This window comes from Pagrus pagrus, assembly GCF_965226575.1.
Source record: "Pagrus pagrus genome assembly, chromosome: 3".
Classification (NCBI taxonomy): Eukaryota; Metazoa; Chordata; class Actinopteri; order Spariformes; family Sparidae; genus Pagrus; species Pagrus pagrus.
Genome location: NC_140187.1, coordinates 21,083,084 through 21,106,638, shown reverse-complemented (window position 1 = coordinate 21,106,638; position 23,555 = coordinate 21,083,084). Strand labels below are relative to the sequence as shown.

General features: G+C 39.5%; 3 protein-coding genes across 3 annotated transcripts; 2 read left to right on the top strand and 1 right to left on the bottom strand.

Annotated features, from left to right (window-relative positions):
- The first annotated feature begins 1,199 nt into the window (after positions 1-1,199).
- LOC311252853 (translocon-associated protein subunit alpha-like) lies at positions 1,200-7,854 on the top strand. Its single transcript, XM_084346442.1, has 9 exons — positions 1,200-1,335; positions 2,281-2,402; positions 2,494-2,587; positions 2,700-2,827; positions 4,681-4,815; positions 5,182-5,258; positions 6,529-6,607; positions 6,899-6,992; positions 7,108-7,854. The coding sequence occupies exons 1-9, from the start codon at positions 1,266-1,268 to the stop codon at positions 7,170-7,172; spliced, it is 864 nt and encodes a 287-aa protein (XP_084202568.1). The 5' UTR covers positions 1,200-1,265; the 3' UTR covers positions 7,173-7,854.
- Positions 7,855-8,834: 980 nt separating this feature from the next.
- Positions 8,835-15,168, top strand: LOC311252864 (neuritin-like). The gene is made up of 3 exons (XM_084346467.1): positions 8,835-9,284; positions 10,100-10,253; positions 11,005-15,168. Exons 1-3 carry the CDS (start codon positions 9,233-9,235, stop codon positions 11,237-11,239), a joined length of 441 nt encoding a protein of 146 aa, XP_084202593.1. The 5' UTR covers positions 8,835-9,232; the 3' UTR covers positions 11,240-15,168.
- Positions 15,169-17,744: 2,576 nt separating this feature from the next.
- On the bottom strand, positions 17,745-21,418 carry sys1 (SYS1 golgi trafficking protein). Its single transcript, XM_084346456.1, has 4 exons — positions 21,293-21,418; positions 19,402-19,664; positions 19,239-19,306; positions 17,745-18,326 (listed from the first exon to the last, which is right to left on the bottom strand). The coding sequence occupies exons 2-4, from the start codon at positions 19,561-19,563 to the stop codon at positions 18,086-18,088; spliced, it is 471 nt and encodes a 156-aa protein (XP_084202582.1). The 5' UTR covers positions 19,564-19,664; positions 21,293-21,418; the 3' UTR covers positions 17,745-18,085.
- Between the last annotated feature and the right edge of the window lie 2,137 nt (positions 21,419-23,555).

The window sequence follows — 23,555 nt, the reverse complement described above, 5'->3', positions numbered from 1 at the left end:
AATCACTGTGCAGCATTATTTTTCCACTGGATCACAGAGTTTAAAACACTTCAGTGTTCGGTAACTTGGTAATGATAGTTCAATTCCACATCTCCCTGACCAGACATGTTTTCACCTGAGATTTCAATATACAGTAAGTTATTGATGAGTATAAGCTGCAGTGACCTCTTGAGGTCTTTAGGTCTATACACATCCTTTACAGTTTTGATTTTCTTCCTCATGGTTTCAGCCTCTGAAGTCCAGCTCACCTACACTGGAGCATATGTACGTTTGTACCTGAAAATAACAGCTTCAGAGTCATGTTGATGGTACAGTGTCTTGTAACAGGGTGAATGCTGTCTCTGTCTCAGCCACTCCACCCCCCCATCACTTGTTTCTGCACTATGTAACTTCAGTGAGAGGGTAGGATCACAGCGTTACACACATTTACATCAACGTACAAGTTTTCAACACATAACATTGTTATGACGTAATGAGTTTTGTTTGTAGTCAGCACCTACATCACATCTGACAAACACCCTGGATTTGTATTCCCGACAGTGGTGTTGCACTCAGAAACGAGGGGCTTGGGGGCGACAGATGGTTTGAAAGAGGAGTAAATAGGATCCATCTACGTCAAACTGGAACGACCGTCTTTGATCAGAGGAGGTGGCCTAACATTACTTATCACCCACCTACAATGCTGTAGTTCTCTCCCCAGACAGCTTAACAACCATTCACACCTGGGCTCACCTAGACAACCCACATGAAGGCTGGTTCTGTCAACGGCCCACAAGTGGCCTAGTGCTCTGTAAGGACACTCCCACACCCCTCCAGTCAGTTAGAGCTGAAGAAGCCTCTTGGATGAGAGGTGAGACGTCTTCAACAAACTGACACAAGTCCAGTTGCCTACGATACAGCACAGATTTACCAGGACCTGGATGACTGAGAACCTTCATCAACATAGAGGAACATTGAAGTAAAAGCAGCAGCATGTGCAAAAGTTAAATAAGCAGCCCAGACTTTCACTCTCACAAAGCATCCTGTTGTCATTTCATTACGTCTGCACAAAAAAAAATGTGTGTGCGAGTTGTCTCTTGTTTTATGCACACACTTAACTTCCTCCTGGAGCTTTAAAAAAACACACACACACACAGTAATGTAGGTCCTCCCAGATCTCCTCCACACAGGCGGGCCCAGCTCTTTACTCCGCCCCCCGCTCCTCCGCTGTCCTCTCCGCTCCTGAACGCTGATGTGTTACTAACTTCAGCTCCAACTCTGACAAAATGTTCAACTTCGGATCAAAACTGCTGCTGGTTTTCCTCCTGGCCTTCCCCTGTGGCCTGATATCTGTCGGTAAGTCACATTTCCTGCGTCGTTTGAAGGTGTACGTCGTCGCTGCTCGTCGGCTGAAGTTTGAAAGTTATTAGACAGCCTTACTAACATATTGACGTGGCACAGTCACATAGCTGCTGTAAGTCCTCAACACAGCTCCGCTGACCTGGATGTATGGACGTTTAATCCACGGTGTGATGCACAGTAAGAAGAGGCTCGTATCTCTGTGTCTATTTACTCTGAAATGGATGAAAGTGATAGTCGTCGTCCAGCTGCGGCAGTTAAAAGTCTGAAAAAACCATCTCAACCATTAAAAGTGAAGTTAAAAGTCAGTTTTGGGGCTTTTAGAGGTGGTTTTGGTCAAACAAAGGTCGATGTGGCTGCAGAAACAGTAACCAGCTGCTGGGACACGTCACCATAGATAAGATGGTAACTTGTGTTTGTGTTTGTACGTTACAACTTTTTTTTTTCCCGCTGACACACATTAAAATGGAGACTTTTACAGGCCCACTTCTCAAACTGGCAACAAAAAGTCAAGTTTGTCTCCAGACAGGGAAATACCTGGCAACAATGAAAAAGTAGCAACAGTGGTAAAAAATAAAAGACTAAATCCAGCTCCAACATGACTTTTATTCATTGGGTGATTTGTCTTTTTTTGCATTCATTACTTACTGAATGATGAATTGTCTTAGTAGTGTGTAAAATTCAAATTATACATCCGTCTAAAGAGCCTGTTAGACCCTTTGACACAAATAGCACATTTTAAAGTCCAAGATACTAATAATCAACAGATTAATCAACAATGAAAATAATTGCTACTTGCAACTCTAGATTCATTAGTATAATAATGTAGAACAAACCAAAATCCCGGACTGTTTAATCTTTTATTGTAATACCACCATTATGTCAATCAACCTCTCTTCAATCAAAACTCATATGTACCTTTGTGCCCTCCGACCCACACAGGCCACGTCTCTGCAGACTCCGACTCTGCTGAGGACATTGCTGACGACCAAGATGCTGCCGTAGATGAGGAGGAGGACGATGAGGAAGAGGTGCTTGTTGAGGAAGATCAGATACAGCCAACGGTATGTATCTTTTCATCACACATCGGTGTGGCAAACCATTGATTTACATGCAGTTGATAAAATAACAATGTCATGTCATGTTCCTCCTCAGGAAGGAGATGAAGAAGACACTGATGACGCAGCTGATAAACTGTTGGGGTCTCATGCTGATGCCGACACAACCATCATCTTCACGACAGGAGAAGGTTGGTTTGGCTCCGTTTGTCAAGTTTTTGTAGAAAGCTGAATGTCCTCCTGAACTGATTAGTCTGTGTGCCACTCATACTATATCTATACTATGTTTTTATTTTATTTTAGAGTTTCCTGCCAATGAGATTGTGAGGTTCCTGGTGGGTTTCACCAACAAGGGAAGTCAGGATTTCAGCGTCCAGTCGTTGGAGGCCTCCTTCCGTTACCCTCAGGACTTCCAGTTCTACATTCAGAACGTAAGTTGAATCTGAAATAAAAACCGACACACATTTCTCCACCTTTTGACTTTATTTGAAGTTTGATACAAGCCAAAATAATTTTAATTTATTTTTTAATCAATTTTCTTCTTGTATAACAAAACACAGAAGTGTTATTAAGTCTTTCTATCTGAGAATATGTTCCACGCTCTAAAGTGAAGTATGCTCATAACTAATTCACCAGTATTTTGACATGTATTAACCCACACAAGTTATACTAGTGAATTAGTTATGAGCAGGACCTCACTTTAGAGTGGGAAACATATTTTATGCTAGAATAGATTTGTTTGTGAATTAAATGTTATTTGCACATTGTGAACAGTTGGAGTTTTGTTTTTTGTTACATAATATGTGACCATATTTATGAAGTGCTATTAAGGGAGAATTACTATTCCTGTGGTGTTACCGCCTTATAAGGCCCATACTGAGCAAAGTATGTTAAGATCATTATTCATGTGCAACAACAACTTCCTTACATACTGTCAGTAAGCACTAAAAAACTCTCAATAGCCAGGTAGTTGCAAAATAAGTGCCACCGTTCACATTTTTGCACAGTTCTCTCATCCCAAAGCGTTCAAGTTTATTGAATGAATATTCAGTTAAATGCTAGAGATAAGGTCTGTGGTCACCACAGGTTTAAGATTTACGCGATTTGTTCTACAACATAATATACACCAGTAAATACCCCACATGTGAATTAAAAAGTGTTAACGTGTCTTTCAAAAGGCGATTGCTAACAAGTAGCTAAATGAGACTACAGAAGTTGTTGGGCACATTAAACGTCATCGCACCAAACAGAGACTCATCTAGTCACTAGTCTGTCTTTACAGGTGGATTTTAGCTGCAAACTATTCTAACTCTAACTTAACAACTTATAGATTGATTACTTGATGATTAAATGTTTATAAGTTAGTGTGGTATGATGCTTAGTGGTGGGGACTTTGAAGTCATGCAACCATGATGTAGTTCATTCATAGCCTAAGTTTAGCTTTTTGTGTTTGCAACAGAGCTTATTTTCTGCAATAATCCAAAATCCAATCGGCAAAATCCCATAGGCTTTTTTGACGAGTGAACCAGGGTGATGCTAACTTCTGGGTTAGCCTACAAAAATACATCATCCCTGCGGCACTTTATTAATAACTGCTTTATAATGACTAATGAAGAGCAAGATTCTACTGAAATGCATGTAAATAAGCAACTAGTTAATGGTTAGTATGTGTAGGGTTGTGTGTTTATGGGGTGTGTTTTTATTAATGGTATCTTAAAATATAATTCTGAATGATGTAGGTTTGTAAAATACCAAGCTCAAGTGGTAAATTACAACCATTTAGCCCACTTCATTTAATTTTTTATTTGATATTAATGCCACCATTGGGTTTTAAAGCATTTCTTCATTTTACTTCAATGACTCAAGACAAGAAAAGTAAGACAGACGGGTCCAAGCTTTTCTGTGGTTCCTTTCACTTAACACAATAAATACAACAAGAAATCTTTACCATGTCTTCGGTTGGAACATTAGGAGATTGCATGGTACGATAACTGTCGCAGAAAATGTCACAGTATTACACAATTATTAACATTATCATCACTTGCAATAACCCTAAAATGAATGAAAACAGAAGGGTTTATTTGGTTAAACAAATGCTTATTATAATTTAACAAAATATCATGTCGTATTTTTTAATAACACCTTTATGGTCAAGAAGCTAATGTACATGACGTGAAAGCCATCAATGTTCATGCCAAGGTATACCGTTAAACAGGTTTATTGCTGCAACCTTAACCGTGTCACCATTTCATATCTGTGTTTTAATGATTTGTTTTTTCTGTAGTTCACAGCTTTGCCTCTGAACACTGTGGTGCAGCCTCAGGCTCAGGCCTCCTTCGAGTACTCCTTCATCCCAGCTCAGCCCATGGCAGGACGTCCATTCGGTCTCGTTATCCTCCTCAACTATGTGGACGCTGAGGTAAAAAAGAAAAAAGACTTAATAGAAAAATATGGGTGGTTGATGCTTGAGGTCTGTTCAGGTTAACTTTTCAGAGAAAAGATGTAGTGTGATGATGTTAGACGGTGACTGTCGAGATGCTCTGCAGGAAGGTTTTTCACAGCCCACCTCAAATTCTTATGATTCATGAAAATCAATACCTGAAGAAGTCTCAGAAAGGCAGTTTGTCTTTGAGCTTTGACTGTTGTTTCTGTGCTGTTAACGAACGATGTGATAAAGGCTGACTCATATTGACACTGTGATGTGTAAAGAGGAGCTCTCAAAACCTTCAGCAAAGTTTTTAAGTGTCTGAGGTACTTGCTTACAAGATTTTGATTTCTTTTTCAGGGCAGTGTGTTCCAGACCGCCATTTACAACCAGACTGTCACCATCACAGAGCGTGAAGAGGGACTGGATGGAGAGACGTAAGGCTTCTTTCCCCTGGGTTTATTTTATATCCTATTGCAGAAATAACAATAACTGTAGAGAAGGCGTTTGCTTTTTGTATTATTTCACTGCAAAAATGAAAAAAAAAGAAAAAAAGACTGCAAGCTATAAACACCAAAATGACTAAATCACAGTAGACAGTGGGTGGACGCATAAACCAATTTCTGCACCTCAGTTCTTTCCAAATTATGTGTAAAATCTTATTATTTTGCCCACCTATTACTTATTTTCCATGTCCCTGAAGGCTACATTCAGCTCTCGAAGGCTTCACAATACCAGCCTCCCCAGACGATTGCAGCACATGTAGGAACCTGTAAAAACGAGGTGTGAAATTGGCACAAAAGGATCAGTTGTCAGAATTGTGCCGCTAGCGCAAGACACAGAAACTGTCACCAGCAAATTAGTCAAGCAAAGGAGATGTTGTTTTCCGTCCTTAACTCTCAGATCAGATCACTTAAGGGAACAAAGGAGCCAATTTCGTTAGACCGGTCGTTATGCTCAAAATCTGCTCTTGAAGTTGCACAAACATTAATCAGTAATTAATCTGAGGAAAGCTAGGAGAGGTCAGAGAAATGTTTCCATATCATCTTCAACTGGCTTGGTTGCTATGGATATTTAAATAAACTACATCACAAAAAAAGCACTTGGAACATAGATGGCTACAAAATAAGACAATACATTGTGACAGACGTGTACGTGGAGTAAATTGCTAAGATCTAAATGATGTATTCAGTCATCCAGTAGCCACAAAAACACCAAGTGACTCTTTGATGATTTCTGTTTTTTGATTAAAGGAGCAATATGTAGGATAGAGTAGTTCAGAACATCCAAAAATGTAACTAACCATATCAAAATGTAAAGAAACAGCCGTTTTTGACACTATGTCAAAGACGTCTGCGTACTGTGTGTATGTATCGCAGAGATGTCTAAAAGCTAGCCCTGGTTCAGCCGGCTGTCTTGTTATACAACTTTTTACCTCAAGAGGTAGTCCCAGTCCGGTGTCCAGTAGTGTTAACTGGGAGCGATTGCTTCACTGCAGTGGTCATGTCCCAGGCAAACTCCAGTCAGCTAATAGGGCAGCTAGCTACAGCCATAGATAGCTACAGAGTAGTGTAGGACAAGATTGTAGTCGTCAATGAGCAGCAGTTAGCGATTATGCTGCGCCTTGTATTTTTGGAGCTACCTTGGACAGGTGGTCATGTCTTACATTTAACACCTTTTAAAGAACTTCTTTTGTTTATTCTGCAGGATGTTCATGTACATTTTCCTGGTTGGACTGGTGACCCTGATGCTCTTCGGGATATACCAAGTCCTGGAGACGAGGACGGTATGTGTTAGTCTTCTCTCAACTGTTCTGTTTTTAATGTTTAGATTATGTGTGGTTGGTCTATATATATACTTGGGAGATGGATTAAGCAGTTCCCTCTGTTGTAATGTGATAATGTAATGTAATAAAATATTTTCCTGTGTAAGGCCAACAGCAGTAAATGTAATAATGTGCACTTTAACAAGGAGTGTCATCCATCCTCCTCCACTGTTAAAGAGGCTCATGAATAAAATGGTTAAATAAATTAAATAAAATTGGACGTGTTGTTGTCTTCCGACCTTTGTTTTGCAGAGAAAGAGAATCCCAGTGAAAATCGAGAAGGGCACCGGTGGGATGAACGATGTGGACATCAGCTGGATCCCTCAGGAGACTCTCAATGTCATGAGTATGTTCACTTTTATAGAAATGACTCGTTAGAGATGTGATCTTTTGCTCATGTTACTGTTACTCTCCATTAAAAACGAACAACACATATGTGATCTTTACATCCTGTCTTACAGACAAGGCTTCCCCCAAAGCATCTCCACGGAAACGAACCAACAGGGCAGCGGGAGCAGATCAATAAAATGCTCCGTTTCCATCCATCATATACTTTCCATCAGGCTTTTAAAGCTCATTTCCTCCCCACAGTAACACAGTTACATCTAAAATGGATCAACATTTCTGGAATCCAGTTCTCAAGCAATGTGTTTAAGATGTTTGTACGGATCTCAGCCGGCTGGTTTGACGACCAGAAAGCATCCTGGACTCTACTGCTCTGATCGGAGTGTGACCATTTAGAAACTGACAGGACTGAACTACAGTTCAGTTTTAATGGGACTTTTTTTTATCAGTATGTAAGTGTGTGAAAGGTGAGCAAAGATAAACCAATAAGTCATTATTTTTTTTGATGGAAAAAGAAAGGGATTGTGGTACGAACTGCCCCCATAAGAAACTGAATACATTAACTCTGTCTGTAAACACCATTGTGCCTTATCTGTACTGTACTTGCTGTGCCCTGCGAAGACGTAATGTTACATAATGTTCAGATCTGATACCCCTCTGCTTTTAACATCCAGTCACATATGGCACAAGGTTTTTTAAAGTTAAAATATTGTTTCACAGTGGGATGATGGCAGCTGCAGTAGCAACAACAGTGTTCTCTGGAGGTTTCTTCGGGTTATTTTACCTGTTTGTTTATTGATTTTATTGTTGTAAGAAGCTCAGTGGAGCATTTTTTTAAAACAATAAAAGGGTGAACAAAGCGATTTTTGTCCCTTTTGTTTCTCTCTGACTGAAAAAACTCTATTTCTTGATTATTATACTGCAGTCGTTTGCACTCTTAGTATTAGTATAACTGAATACATCCATAAATAATACATTTAGTTAAATAAATAATTGGCCATTAAAAAACATGAGAATATATATTTTTCCCTTCACCTCCAAACCGTATAAGTAAATGTATTTTACTCTCTTATTAACATTTTTCCTTTGCAACATTTTTTATTTTCTTTATGCTGAGCCTGTGTGATAATAAGATGAGTGTCTACGTACTTTTAAACTCAACACATCCAACTAAAATGACAGTGTCAGGTTTACTCTGTGCACCCCTATAATTTATACCAAATTGCTACATAGTACAAGTACATACTTCTTCCCAGGAAATTACTAAAACATGTAAACAGGATTTCTCATGCACCTAAACATTGCACTGTGATGTGAACAGGAAATTATCAGATTTAATAATTTTTTTTTTATTTTATTGATTGAAATGTTTATTTTGAATATGTGAAGTACAAGAAATCTATCTATCTATCTATCTATCTATCTATCTATCTACATGTGTTATTTATATATGTAAATTATATATATATATGAACATTATATATACATGTATGTGATATAATATAATAAACAATATCTGATTATGTGTATAAAATACAATGAATAAAATACAATAGAATAGAATATACATAGAATAAAATAAATATAAGAAGAAGATATCAATTTTATAAACAGGGACCATAAAAATCATACTGTCGAATAACAAAAGCACCACTAAGATCATTGTTAACCATAAGACATAAGACAAACAAATACAATAAGCAGCAACTCAGTAGTAAAACATCACACAGTAAATAACAAAGCACCGTAAAATAAACATCAGTCCAGTGAAGATAAAGACATACAGTAAGGTGTAGCTAACAGAACGATACTGTACGGAAAAAATAATACATGTAATGCACATGGCCCGTGTGTACAGTAGGAACAGACTGGGGCTCACATTAAAGTGGACAAAGTGTGAAGAGCTGACAGGCAGCAGCGTCCTGGCTGTGTTGTGTGAGGGTTGCGGGAGGGTTGCGCGGCGGTTCCTCCTCGGGGAGCTGAGAGCTGTCCGGTGCTGAGGGGGGAAGATGAGCTCAGCGCGCGCCGGGGGGCAGGTAACGTCAGCAGTCGGCCGGAGCAAGCAAAGACTGAATACACACCCACCAAGTGTTTATCGCCGCTTAATCACTGAGACACACCGACTCACATTAATAATGGGCAGCTAATCAGCTCCGTGTGACTCAGCGCCGCTTTTTAATTCCGATCCATGACAGCCTCGGCAGCATCCCGCGCCCTCCGCTTGGCTTGAAATGGGATGATATGGGATTTTTCATGTCGACGAAGATCGCAGGGATTCTCGCTTTTGCCTTGGGTAAGATATCTCGAGCTCGTCCGTGGGTTCATTTGGGCTGCGAGCCACTTTGGACGGTCTGACAGAGAAAACTGCCTTATATCTTTTCTTTTTTCTGTTTCTTTCTTTTTATTTATTTTTTTTTATCTCCCTGCATCGGAAATGCCACTGCTGTGATCTTTATTTATCTCCATCAGTGTTGCATGATGGTTAGGATGAGACCTGTGCCGTGGCCAACAGCTTGTAGTACACCCATCGACGGTGGATGCTGGGTGTCTATACTTAGGTGATAGTGTGAAAGCTTCTGGGGATGCAACATTTAGAAATAAAAGCCGGCACATTGATTGTTTTCTCTTAAATGCCACTTTTTTATTCATATTTACTGCTTTATTTGTGCTTGTTTTTTTGCGTTACCCTCTTGCACAATGTTGTACTGTGGAGATATCTTAGCATTTAACCTGCAAATAGCTCTGAGGAGAGCATTGCACCCCATGTGGAAGGAATGCATGGGCTGCAGTGATCAGGACTCTGGGTTAACATCTGTGTTTGGACGATTTTTAACTAAGGAAAATGTTAATAATCAAACAAAAAAATGAATGTTTTTTGAGGAAAAAGTTGCATGATCGTAAGCCGTGTTTGAAGCCACTGGGAGTGGGGAGATTGTTGAGAAAGAGGAACCAGACTGAAACTATTTCACACATAAATTATAATGCATTATAATAATTTTGCTTGTGCATTTGTCAGGAACGAGCCGCAGATTCGTCTTTCAAACCTCGTCCATTCAAAGAAAATAGTTTAGGAGGGTTCAAGTCTGGTCACCTGTGTCTGTCTTGCAGTCTTCCTCTCCCTGACGGCGTCAGAAGACTCTCCAGATGTGAGGTGTGAGAACATTTATAAGGACTTCTCTGACTGTGTCCTGGAGCTGGGAGAGAGCATGGACAACTACCAGGAGAACGTGACCAGTGAGAGGGGAGTGGCGGCCGTGTGCAGGTGATAATAACTTCATCGGTGTGAGAGAGAGAGAGAGAGGAAGTGTGTGTGTGTGTGTGTGTGTGTGTGTGTGTGTGTGTGTGTGTGTGTGCGAGCAGCATGCAGCATCCTTTTGTGCACAATGGGACATCCCCAACTAAAAATTTGTTTTTTATTTCAACCAAGCACGAGTGAATTTAACCAGAAAAGGCAGGCGCTGGAATAAAAGCCTTGAGTAAAAAGAATCATTTGCAGTTAAATGCATTTCCGTTACATTTGTGTGAAACAATGCAGAAAGATAAAGTAAGAGGTAAGCATTTTATGGCAAACTGCTGAAGAGAAAAAGAGCAGATGCCATAATCTCAGAGGGAGAATAGAGAAATGAACGGTGCTGAGACACCGAGCCATTGTTCTAAATAATTTATGACTTTGCTGCAGCAGTAATGAAATTCTGGGGACGCTTTTTGTCATTGTTACTGCACGCACCCCACAACCCCGGCACGCTATATGGAAGACAAAGATTTACACACAAGCCTCCTGCTGAAAAAAAAAACCGCTATCACTTGCAATATCATCTGTGATATTGTTTCCCTCTCTGATGCAGTTGCCATGGTAATTAAAGCTCAGTTTGACTTAGCCAACGTAGCCATCTGAGTGATGGATTACTGGCAAGTAAATTAATCCCCGGCAGCCAGGGCATGTCTGCATGCTGAACTGTGAGTTACATGGCAGATGAGGAGCTGATCTGATGATGATTCTTTGTTTGCCACAGCCACTGGGAAGCCTTCCACACATGTGCCCTCACCGCGCTGTCCGACTGTCAGCAGGAAGTCAGCTCCATCTGGGAGACTCTGAGGCAGGACTCCAGGAAGATGCGCTTCCAAGGAAGTCTGTTCGACCTGTGCAGCCCCAGCTCCTCTCCCAGCATAAGTTCTCCTCTCGCTGCTCTTACCCTGCCACTGATGGGCATGCTGGTCCTGACTGGGCCCGACTGGTCCTGTATATAGACAGGGGTGGGGTTGAAGGTGAGGAGGGCCTCCAGTTCCCCTGGGTTCAGTCCGCCTGAGCTCACACTTAAAGCCAAGGATTTAAGAGGGACAAATGTTCTAATAATTTTGACACAGAGCCACGGAGGTCTGTGGCAAGCCAATCAATATTTGCTGTGATGAAAAATGTTTGAGATCTTCTCAAATACTTCAGCTTGATCCTCCCTTATGTTGAGAAACTGATAGAGTAGTTCAGGAAATTGCCTTTTTGCCGTCTCATCAGTGCAGGCGAACTAAAGCAAACACTCCAAGTATTCAAGGGACTCTAATGCGATCAGTCTACAGTCAGACACCTGTGGCTCTTTGTTACCAATATACAGGGGGTGGACAAAATATCATGAACGCCTGTATGATCTAATGCAATACAATGCAAAAGCCTCTTGAGTCATTTTAAGGCAGTGTTTGTGAAGTGCTGGTTTTCAATATAAGACAGCAAGGTGTTCATGTTTTTTTGTCCACTTCCTGTAGCATGTATTGCATTGAATCATTTTATCATGATGGTTAAAGGAATAGTTCAACATTATGAGAGCTAGCTGAGAAGATCTATGCCACTCTCATGTCTGTATGCTAAATATGAACATACGGCCAGCAGCCAGTTAGCTTAGCTTAGCCCGGGGTGCCTATGGCTGCTCCCAGTTCAACATATAACTCTCCGCAAAACCACAACTTGTCGTTTTTTACAGTTTCACCAAAAAAAAGTCTTGATTTTTAAGTTTTAGAGGTGCTGGTGTGCCGGTTTTGTTACCTTTGGACAGAGCTAGGCCAGCTGTTTCCACCTGTTCCTTGTCTTTTAGCTAAGCTAAGCCACCTTGCTCCTGGTTGAAGTTTTATAGGCCTATTTGGGCGTTGTCCACACGTACACTGGCATTTCATACAACAAGCTTTCTCCTTATGTTTTGACTTTTCGTACATGTAAACTGTTTCAGTTCACTGAAAACAGAGCTTTACGAAAACTCTGGCCAGGGTGAAGATATCCATAAACGCTGTTTTTCAGTGTTTACATCTGAGAGATTTGCGGAATCAGGGACGCAGACACACAAGTTTATCAGTGTTTGTAGCATGACACGTGAACTCGGGAGTATGCATTTTGATATCTGAGTTGTACTTCGACGGAATGGATGTTTTATTGTGTGACACTATATTTAGAGACACAGACGTTTATGATACAATTATGGAAAAGAGAAAAAGAACGGGTGCTTACAATGTTTTGCTGACAAGTTATCTGGAACAGTTCTGTGAAGAGCAGTCACATTTCCCTTCCTCGTTCATTGTATTTCCTACAACTAAGCAACCGACTGGGATATGCAATCTGCTTTACACCAGCATGTGCATGCCCAGTGTTTGTGAATGGGCATGGGATTTGCGTTTTCAGGCGTGTTGTATGGATGGAGATTATTTCTGAAACTGTGTAAACACAAGTCTGGACAGAGATTTGTTTTTTTCAAAACTCTGTTTCCAAAAATATCGGTGTACGTGTGGATGAGGCCTCAGTGTACAGACATGAGAGTGGTGTCGATTGTCACATCTACTTAAACTCAAACTATTCCTTTAATTTAAAAGCTATAGTTTCTGTCAGACACCAAAATACTAAGTTTAATCTCCAGTGAGTTTGTACAAATACAGCCAAGCCATCATGGTGTAATTAGCTATCATGTTACAAGAAAACAATTAAAGGAGCACTTCACCAAAAATAACAGCAATGGCTTAGTGAATCTTAACTTGCAGTTATCGTTATACGTCATGAGGTAAAACAACCAAACTGCACGACTAAGCCAGACATTAACTTAACTTAACTTAACGCGACTAAATAATGTTCAGATGTCTCACAGGTGAAATGCCCCTTTAATCTGTTTCTAGGTGTAGTAAATGTTTGTGTAAGTGACAATCAAGCCACTTGTATAGACCTTTTGCCTCCCGTTCCCCTCAACACCTCAGCCCACTGTGGCTGCTGATGTTGCACGGCTGCTATAAAGACACCAAAAACAGACATCTGACACGGCATCATCACGCATTCACCTCGCTCGACGCTTTGGTTCCATCTGACGCTCGTTCAAACTTCTGACCTGTTGATGTTTGTGCAAGAGGAAAATCTGAAGATTTAGTGTTCAGTGTTTGTTTCACTCATCTTGCTCACTTGTAATAATGTGATATTTCTAGGACTTAACTTTAAAGCAACATTATGTGACTCTGTGAGTCCCACTCTATGCCCTTATCACTTGTATTCACACTATGTAACTCAGGCAGGCGGGTAGGATCGCCCAGAAGAAGTGCGTAACTTGACAGCACGTCACACAAATATGTTGGTGAAAATGGATCTCATTTAATGGATATAATGTTTTCTGGTTTCCCTACGACTGCTCTGCCTCAACTCTCTGTGATGGTTTAGAGATGATAGATAGCTCTAACTGCTAACTGCTGCTAACTGTAGCTGCTGTTAGCTGGTTAGCTCAACTGACATCACATCTGATAATATTGTTACACATATTTATTTTTCAAGTGGTGGTGTTGAAACTGTGGGGGCGCCAAAATGCACAAAATAGTAATTTCTACATACTGTTGCTCTAAAGTTCTCTAAGTACTGCATAAACACAGTATATGATACAGTACACAGATAGACTACACAGATAAGATTTTTAAAGAAGAATCTGTATAATAATGCAGCTCGAAGTATAATGAAAATTCCCAAATGTACTTATTTTAATGGCTTAGTACTCCTACACAGTATTTACTTGACTTTAAACACATATAATTAATCTCTAAAGAAGCCAAATTAAACTAATAGCTTGAGTAATACAAAGCAAAAGCTTATTTTTTATAAAATATCCATACAGTACCTTTTGTATCAACAGTATTTCAATTAAAGATCTTCCCGTAAATGCACTACAAAATTATGATGTCAAACTAAATAGATTCCAAACTGTGGTGCTCCATTTATCTGTTTCATGCTTTTAATTGATATAACTCTGGCTTGATGTTAAACAAAGTCCACAACGCTTCAAAAGCAGCCATGGACGTCTGCCTTGAGTCTCATCAACAGAAATAAGCTTTGATGCTACAGTTCGTTGCATTCCCAGAGCCCATAAACCACGTGAGATATCGCTAATTGTAATGGTCTTTCAATAATGCTAGATTTCCTTCATTGGACTGTTACTGCAATAGTCACCTAGCTTCAGAGCAAAATTAAAAATTAATGAGCAATAGCATTAATTTGTTTTGTTTGTTTTTGTTTTTCCAAAACTGTCTCCATTTGCATATTTCCTTTAACACTCATGGTCCCAACCGGCATTGCACAATTATGGAATGGTTTCTGTGGTCCTGGATGTTTTCCAAACTCTTCTATCACAAATGCATGATAATCTTAGTGACAGTGCTTCAAGAATAATGAACAGTCTGTTGATTTGGACAAAGTGTACAGTGCTATTGATCTGTGCATGAACTTAAGCTATAGCTCCTCAGTGTATCAGCGTCCTCTTTATGCAGATGCATTATTCACCATCCTTACCTCCATTAGCATGTTTGTTCTAGTTGTTTCTATTTATTTCACGTTTCCATTGTGTGTCTGGTGGTGAGAATACAAAAACAGTCGTGATGTCCTCGAAGCATGAGCAATATGTACGGTCACTTCTTAAGAGAGGACTCTAATCCCCTCGTACACTGTTGAAGAAAGCATGAAAACGATTGTGTTATCATAAAAGCATTATTAGACCACGAGGAAATAACCCTAAAGACAGTTTCAACATGGAAAGAACTCCTGAATGTAAAAACAAGTTCAGCATCCATGTGGATTTTTCAGTTTACTGATAGAAAAGCACCCTATTTACAAAACTGTATAAAGCAATATATGGCAGAGTAATGTGTTTGTAATAATAAAGCACCATGTTTAAAACATACAGTGTGTTTCTGTGTGTGTGTGCATCACCTTCAGCAGAATAATAGAAAGCAGAGATCTAGAAAGTGGTAAAATAAGGGAGCATTTAATCGATGCGGTAAGTCCTCTGCTGTTCGACTCATTTACTACAGGAGCTTCTGTTTTTAGACGCCCCTGAAGCAAAGTGTTGATAATGAGGATCGGAACCAGCATCTTTCAACTCGTTAGAGCTCGCCCATCTGCTTCTTTCCACCTGGACACAGAGGCAGTGGTGGGAGAAAATGAGGGATCAGGGACCCGGGGCGGAGATCCAAACACACGCTTGTGGTGTGCCCCTCATTAGAAAACCTCTCTCTGAAGCATAATGGCCAATTATTTTTTCCACCTACAGCTTCCTGACCGACTTTTACACGTTTTATCCAATGCATATGAACAGGTAGTGTTTTATTATACAGCATATTCATAAAAGTACTTACATTGGAGCATAATTCCCTCATGCTGGTGCCAACAGCCTGCACTTAAATCTTCAGAGAGGCGGAATAGATATGTAGACCTCGTCTGAGTGTTTCTGCACTAGAAACAGGTCAGAGGATTTAATTATATGAATAGGTGCATCTCTCCATTTCTCTGTATTTAAATACATTATAAAGCTTAAGTTTAAAGAATACAAAGGGGGCATCACATGAAAAAGGAGCCTTTGCTAGAAAAAATAGGTGATGCTGGCTTAGAGAGGAGACATGAGTTTGAACATAACTTAAAGGAATAGTCGACAATTTTGGCGATATTATTAGCTGTCTTGCTGAGACTTAGATTAAATTTTATATCAAGATATTGTCCCACCCAAATATCTCAATTGACATTATTATCGTCGCCACCTGCTTACGGCAAAAACGACATGTAGCCTCATTCGCATCCCTTGGCTGGCATTCAGCCGGCATTCTTCTTAGAGACTAAGTCCTCCATGTCTGTATGTTAAAGCGCTGCGTGCATGCAGCTACGCTACGTTCAAAATAAAAGCCAGAAGATGCCCTAACAGCTGTTCGATATTCAACATTGTGAAAGATATCGCATATGATGGCAAATATCGCAATATTAGATAATATCTCATTCTAGCCCAAGCCTGATCAATATTACTCTCATGTCAGTGCAATAAATACCACCAGCTGCCTGTTAGCTCTGCCTAGCATAAAGGCTAGAATTATTAGATTATTCAATGTATCAAGAAATACTCTGCAGATGGATCGCTAATGAAAAATAATAAAAATATGAATTAGTTGCCAGACAATCTGCTGGTTCTCATCAACTTTATGGTGTCAAGACGACTCCAGGAAGTCACAGCACCCACACAGCCAAGAACGATTGGTCATATAACCCCTGGAAAAGCACAACTTGTCATATCATACTTTAGTTTTAATCGTACAAGATATAATGTGTTCATTAGTGGGCTGTAGAGGTGCTGGGTAACATTTTGTTTTAGCTTTTTCCAAGTTTCCAGTCTAAACTAGGCAAGCCGCCTGCTGCCTGTGGCCTCATATTTAATGGACAGACATGAGAGTGGTATTGATCTTCTCATCTCACTCTCAGCAAGAACACAAATAAGTCTATTTCCCAAAGTGGCCGACTATTGTGCAACTTTTTAATATGAACTCCTGCACGATATGATGTACTTATACTAAACTTTAGTAACCTGATTTCAAAACAAGACACTGCATAGTCCACACTATTAAAGCTGACAGTCACCACACAGGATAAAAGGATATAAGTGTATGTGTTGCAGAGCCTGTAATACTCGGATAATAATAAGCAGTTAATTTCGACAGGGTTTTAAAACCATTGTCAAATTAGCTGGAATTGTTCCAGGAACCATCAGTGCTGCACATTTCACTACATCTCACATCACGTCCCCACAAACAGTGAAAGTGTTCTCGGAGACACAGACATATCCTGCTGTCAGAACACAGCTGGTGGCTGACAAAAACTGTCCCCAATGTGGCCACCGCGCCTGCATAATACATCATGACATAAAGAGACAGAAACAAACAACCCAGGCTGCGAGTAGTGCTGTACAAGCTTGACAAGAATGGCTTAAAACGAGCATTGTAAGACTGAATGTACAAACCTGATCCAGAAATATAAAAATAAGCCAGACTTTATACTTTTGACCAATTATGTGATGAGATAATAAAGCATAAAAAGTCTCTTCTACACTTGGGTTTACATAATTATTGATTATTGTATATCAGAAAACTATAGTATACCTGTTGGAATGCTGAACCTGTGGCCCAACATTTAATTTCTAGCTGCAGCTATACAAAAAAAAGATGAGAGGTGATGGGTAACTTTGCACATCGCAAATAAATTCCAGTGAACTTTAAAAACAAATTATCCTGTAACTAGTGGTCACGGTTGTTTGCCAATCAAGCCAACTTGTACTTATATCAAAACCACAAAGAGTGAAGAGAAATGTCTGTTGTTGACCTTCTCCTGCTTTGTATCTGCTTTGTTTCACTGGGTCGTTTGCCGTGTGTGCAAATGTGTACATAACAGAAAAAAAAGAAGAAATATTCTCAATCTAAAAATGAGGGAATGCTCATGTACTTAAAATGAACACAAAAAATTTAATTACAAAGAAAAGAAAATCATATCTATAGTCATTAGTTTCAGAGAAATGTGTAAACCGATGCCTGCTTTTGTAAGCATTAAAACATATATCTTAATATGCTACAGAGTTAATACCATCCAACATTTATTGGACAGCTATGAATAAATAGATCAGTCCATCTGGTGTATCACTTGAAGAGGAGATGGATGATAATCCAACATCCAGGCTGATGAAGGTTCATCCTGTATTTCTTCTGCAAGCAGTGAAAAACCTCCTCTGAGCCAGGTCTTTGCGGGTTAACCGTCCACAGACTTTCAGCGTGGAGTCATTTTAAAATTCACAGGTTAGATTTGGGTCCACTGTTGACTGGAATAGCCCTGAGCTCACTCCGCATGCACAAGTACTCTCCAATCACAGCCATCAGCGCCATGCAGGCCACATTGATGAGCCACCAGGACAGGGCGGCTGGAAGATGAGCGTTATAGATCCAGCAGCCGATCATATGGAAGAAGTGCACGGTGACTGTGAAGTCAAGGCACTGTTTCCCTCGACGGATGAACAACCACAGGCCAAGGGCGCTGCAGGAACAATGAAACAGAAAAGTTATGTTACCAGCCATGGTCATTTTTATTTCAACTTTGTGTGGATAAAAAGATGTCTTTCAATCTTTTCAAGTTCAAGTTATGTCATGTACCAAATCAATTGTAAGAGTCATTTCTGTCTGTTTCGGTAAAGAACTACAGATCTATCATCAATAGAAGCAGACGCAGGTGTGAGGCACGAGGATGCCGAGCTTGATAAGGCCTTGAGCCCTTAACCCTCATGGACTTATCTGATGTCATCTGGTAAGTGTGAGTGAGAGAGACTAAGAGAGGTGGTATAAATAGGAAATGGTATAAATAGGAATGGTATAGCACTTTACAGCATTTCACTTTACTCTTGTGGGTTTGGGACTTTTTATTTAGCATTTTAAAATATATAATAATAATACAAACAAATATCAGGAGTACACATATACATAAATCTAAACATATTCAATGAGAGGCTTCAAAGAAAAAAGATGATGTGACAAAAGCTTTTTAGTTTATGCTTTTTAATAAACTGAATGTTTTAAGTAGAGAAGCAGTTCAAGGAGAAAGGGTGATCTAAAACAGTGATCTAGACAATTTCTGTTCGTGAAGGAAAATACATAAAATAATGTAATTATTCAGATATTCAAGAGCACTGTCATCTTTATTATCAACCCAAAGTAATTCCCTCAGACAAAGTCTGCAAAAATGCAGACTTATGGAGAGTGGCCATAAAGGGCTCGAAATCTCTGCAAGAGAGCCCTCATGCACTCGATAGTTTGACAGGAGGACAGACCTAAACCAACTTTCACTTCCCGAGAACGCACTTCAAAGTCTGGAAGTCTGTGAGTAAGGACATTGGGATTGGGCTGTTGTTTTTCAACTGCTTTCTGCTGCGTGGAGAAAAAAGAAATTGCTTACCAGGTAAGAGAGTTCAAGATGAATGCCATCATTGAGAGCCGGCCCTGCAGGGTTGCAAAACCAAGGACCTGCCAAAGCAGAGCAAAGATTTAAATACCATCTCAGGAGTGTATAAACGTGCCACAATAAAAGGTCATATGGTCACAGAGATCTTCTAACTTACTTCATAGCTGAAGATCTGGTCCAGTGACCGATGACTTTGCACCAGACTGTCCACTCCAGCCATCCACAGGCCCAAGAAGCTGTAGTAGATGCACTGCATCAACACAATCTGACTCACAATGAGGACCGGGTCCCAGATGTAGCTGCGGAAGTTACTGGCCATGGTGGACTGATGTTACACGTACAGGCCCAAAGGATGTTAACAGCTGGCCCCGACTGTTAACAGCTGGCCCTTCCAGTGTGACCTGCGTGTGATCACAAAATCTGAAACACAGAAAGTTACATCATACATATTAATATATATCATGTATTGAGTTTTGAAATGTAGCCCAACAGCTTTATTACACAGACACAGGGATGCACTGACAGGGTAAAACAAAATATCATATTGTGCTTCTTTTGGCATAAATTGTAATTGCGATTTGATTCACAATGAGAGGAAATGATCGTTTTTGCATCACAATTTTCATTTCCCCGAAAAATCATGATGTGACATTTGTTCAGTCTGGATAAAAAAACATGTTTTCTTACATCTGGAGAACAAAATTTGTAGACCAGGGCATCTCTGCAGAACTACAGCACTTCACATCATGATGCTGTTTTGTCACACATTTTACTTTTATCAAAAAATTGCAGCTTCTTGTGATTTGGATATTGCAGCTGGCCATGTTGCAATTTTGATAATATTGCAATTAATTGTGCAGCACTAACAATAACTGTAGCATTATAGCTATATCAGTAACAATAGAGAGAGCCAGCCACTTTTCTGTGAGGTAGTTTCAAAACAGCCGACTCCTCATCTTTACAGATGGAAGGCTTAAATCAAAAGGAGCATTACATTTTGGTGTTGCATCCGGTAAATTAAGCACTGGAGCTCTATGAAAGACAGTAAAATGTAACAACCTCTATTACCTTTAAATTATTGCGTGACGCTCAAAACAGGTTTTGGGTTTGTAAAGAACATGTGATTAGTTTAAGGGGTTGAAACAGCTTTTATTTGCCTTCCTCCTACAGAGTCAACAACTACTGATCATTGTCAATAGTCCAGGAACAGAAACCAATACAGTCATGTCCCTTTTAGTCAATTCTATATCAAGTCTGACTTTAAATACAGCTGAAAAGTTAAATTTAGAAACATTGGAAAACAAGAATTATAGCCAGACTGATACTTACTTACTTATAAAGGAGTTTAAAAAGCCTGATCACATTATATCTGGGCAATAATTGCACAAACATAATACGAACAACAATCTTGATGTGGATCCTATAGTCTCGATTTTATTGTAAATTATGGTCAAGATACATACTGACTGATCACGTGTTAATGTTCTCCACACAATCTATGTAGTGAGACACTGTCTCTAACTCTAGATTGACATTTCTGTACCAAAATGACTGTTTATAGGAGGGATATGAAGAAAAAAGGAGGTAAAAACAACAGAAAGGCTGTCATTAATCACATAAAGATATGGGTTAGAACAAGCATAAACCTCTGTATAAAAACATCCGCTTGTGTTGAATATCGAGCCAGTTAATTACCACTACACGTCTCTCGCCGTGGCTGTGTCACGTACGCTGCATTTACAGACCAAGCTAGCCCGGCTAGCAGCTAGTTGTTCACCAACAGACACTCAACGGTTAGCTAACATTAGCCAGTTCTAGCGTGTTAGCATTGTATCGTGGGTGACTAAACTACAACCAGGCCGCTGTGACGTTCAATTAAAATGAAAATAAATGGCAAGTTAACACAGACATTAAACTGTGGGTGGAAACAACTCTGAAGTCTCTTTCTCGGTAACGTTAGAACAAGTTACAGCTTGTTAGCATGGCTGTTTTCTTTCGGAGCAGCAGGTGAACAGTTTCTACAAAACACAAAGACAGTTGATACAGACCTGAGGACTGGATTAGAAAGACTCCTGTGTGTTGTATTAATCCTTTTGGTCTCTTTATTTATTGAATACTCCACTGGTAATGGACTGGGCCTTGTAGTCGCCTGTCGTGCTAACAACACGGAAGTGACAGTGGTGGACCCGGAAAGAAAACTTAACAGCTGGCTCCTGATTTTCAAATTAAAATGTGTAATTGCGATAATCTGTACTTGGTTTTCTTGCGAAATTGCTTCTCTGCAAACAACCGCGGCAGAAAATATCCACATCGGGATATGCGATGTTTTTCACCCATCAAAAGGTACTTTTTTCTATAAATGCAAGACTTACTATTAGGTTGTTCTATTATTTTGAAATCACTTCCCTTTATCCCCAGGAAGTTGTGACAGTAGTTCCAAATGTTGTAATGCACTAAAAAATGAAAATAGATCAGTCAGATTATTATTAAGCTTTGAGTACGGAAGCCCTAAAGGGCCATGCATTCATACATTTTATTTCCTCCATTTCCCCATGATAACGAGTTAATTTCATTTGTTTTCTCGAGATCTCAAGTTATTATCTCGAAATAACAACTTTTCCCGTGATAACAGGATAATTTTCTCAAGATCTCGAGATAACTAAACTTTGTTTTCCTGAGATAACAATATAATTAATTTGAGATCTCGAGATAACGAAACTTTGGTTTCCCGAGATAACGATATAATTAATTCGAGATCTCGAGATAATGACTGTGATATGATAGACCTGAGATTTCCATCACATACAAGTGGCATGGCATGCTGGCCGATGGGTTTCTTGAACACTACCGCAGGTAAGTCTATTTCTCCGTTTGTTTTGTGTTGTTATGCTTTCTTTACTAAATTAGTTTTTGATGAAGGGATAAATGAATGTTACAACAGCTCAAGATCTCGAATTAATTATATCGTTATCTCAGGAAAACAAAGTTTCGTTATCTCGAGATCTCGAGAAAATTATCCCGTTATCTCGGGAAAACTGCAGTTGTTATTTCGAGATAATAACTCGAGATCTCGAGAAAACAAATGAAATTAACTCATTATCACGGGAAAACAGAGGAAATAAAATGTATGAATGCATGGCCCAGTATGGCTTCCGTAGTGAAGATAGACATGAGGACGCTCATTTATTTGTCCACGGGCATTTCTTCAGTCAGATTTCAATGTTTTCAGAACCTGTTTCAAAATCTTTTCTTTTTTGTTTTTAAGTAACTTTTTTCAGTTTAAAAAAAAAAGGAAATATGGTTGAAAGAAATTTTATTGTGAAATAAAAAATTGCTGAATTATTAAGAATGATACATTTTTTTTAAACTTTCTTCTGGGTTTTGACCAGACAAAAGTAGTGAGAACAATGAGAACCAGAACAATTTCTCACATTTTATACACATGGTTAATACATGATGATTAAAAAAATAAAACATTTTTAAAAAATGTAAAAATAAATGTAATGATCTATCAATAAGCTCACAGGCCATGTCCATTAAAATGGAGAATGCATTTCTATGAAACCTAAGTGATCCTGATATTTTCCCATCTCGTTCAATAAAAAAAGTCGGTTTAATCAAAACTCTGGTTGATGATGAAAAACATTATGGCCACAGTGAGCAAGATCAAGATCAACGTCATCCAGCGTAATGGCAGCGTAATGGCAGCGGTCCAGCCCGGTCGAGCCCTCCCCTTTCAAAGCTTCCTTGTTTTCGTCAAAGTTTCGCTTTTCAGCTGGCACTTTCTCTGACATCACGGTGGATTCTGAGTGGTAAGATCGTTTGATTTAGTGCACAGTGAGGACCAAATCACAGATAACCTCCGTGACAGCCTTGTGCGAAAGCGTTTTTCTGTGTTTGAAAACAGAAAAACAGCGAGTCTGAAGTGAGAGGTCAGGCCAGCCTCGATGATACACTGCAGATACGCATTGTAATACATGAAGAAAATCCATATATAAAACAAGAATAAACTATTTCTGTTGCCTAAAAAAAAAGTGAAAATAAGTTGCAACACATTGAATATTAATTCGTATTATTGAACTCTCCTAAAAACTCTTCAGTTCCTGTTAGGAGTGATGCTGACTGGGATCAATTTTTCACTTTATATTGTAAGGTGTTTAAAAAACAATATTAAAGGGAAAGAGGGGGAGTAGTCTGTCTATACTCGCACTTCAAATACTTCTGAAGCATTCTCCTACTTTAGTGAGTGCAGGACTGAACTGTTGTAGGATATATTTAGTACATCATAACATACTGTAAGACTGGCTCAGA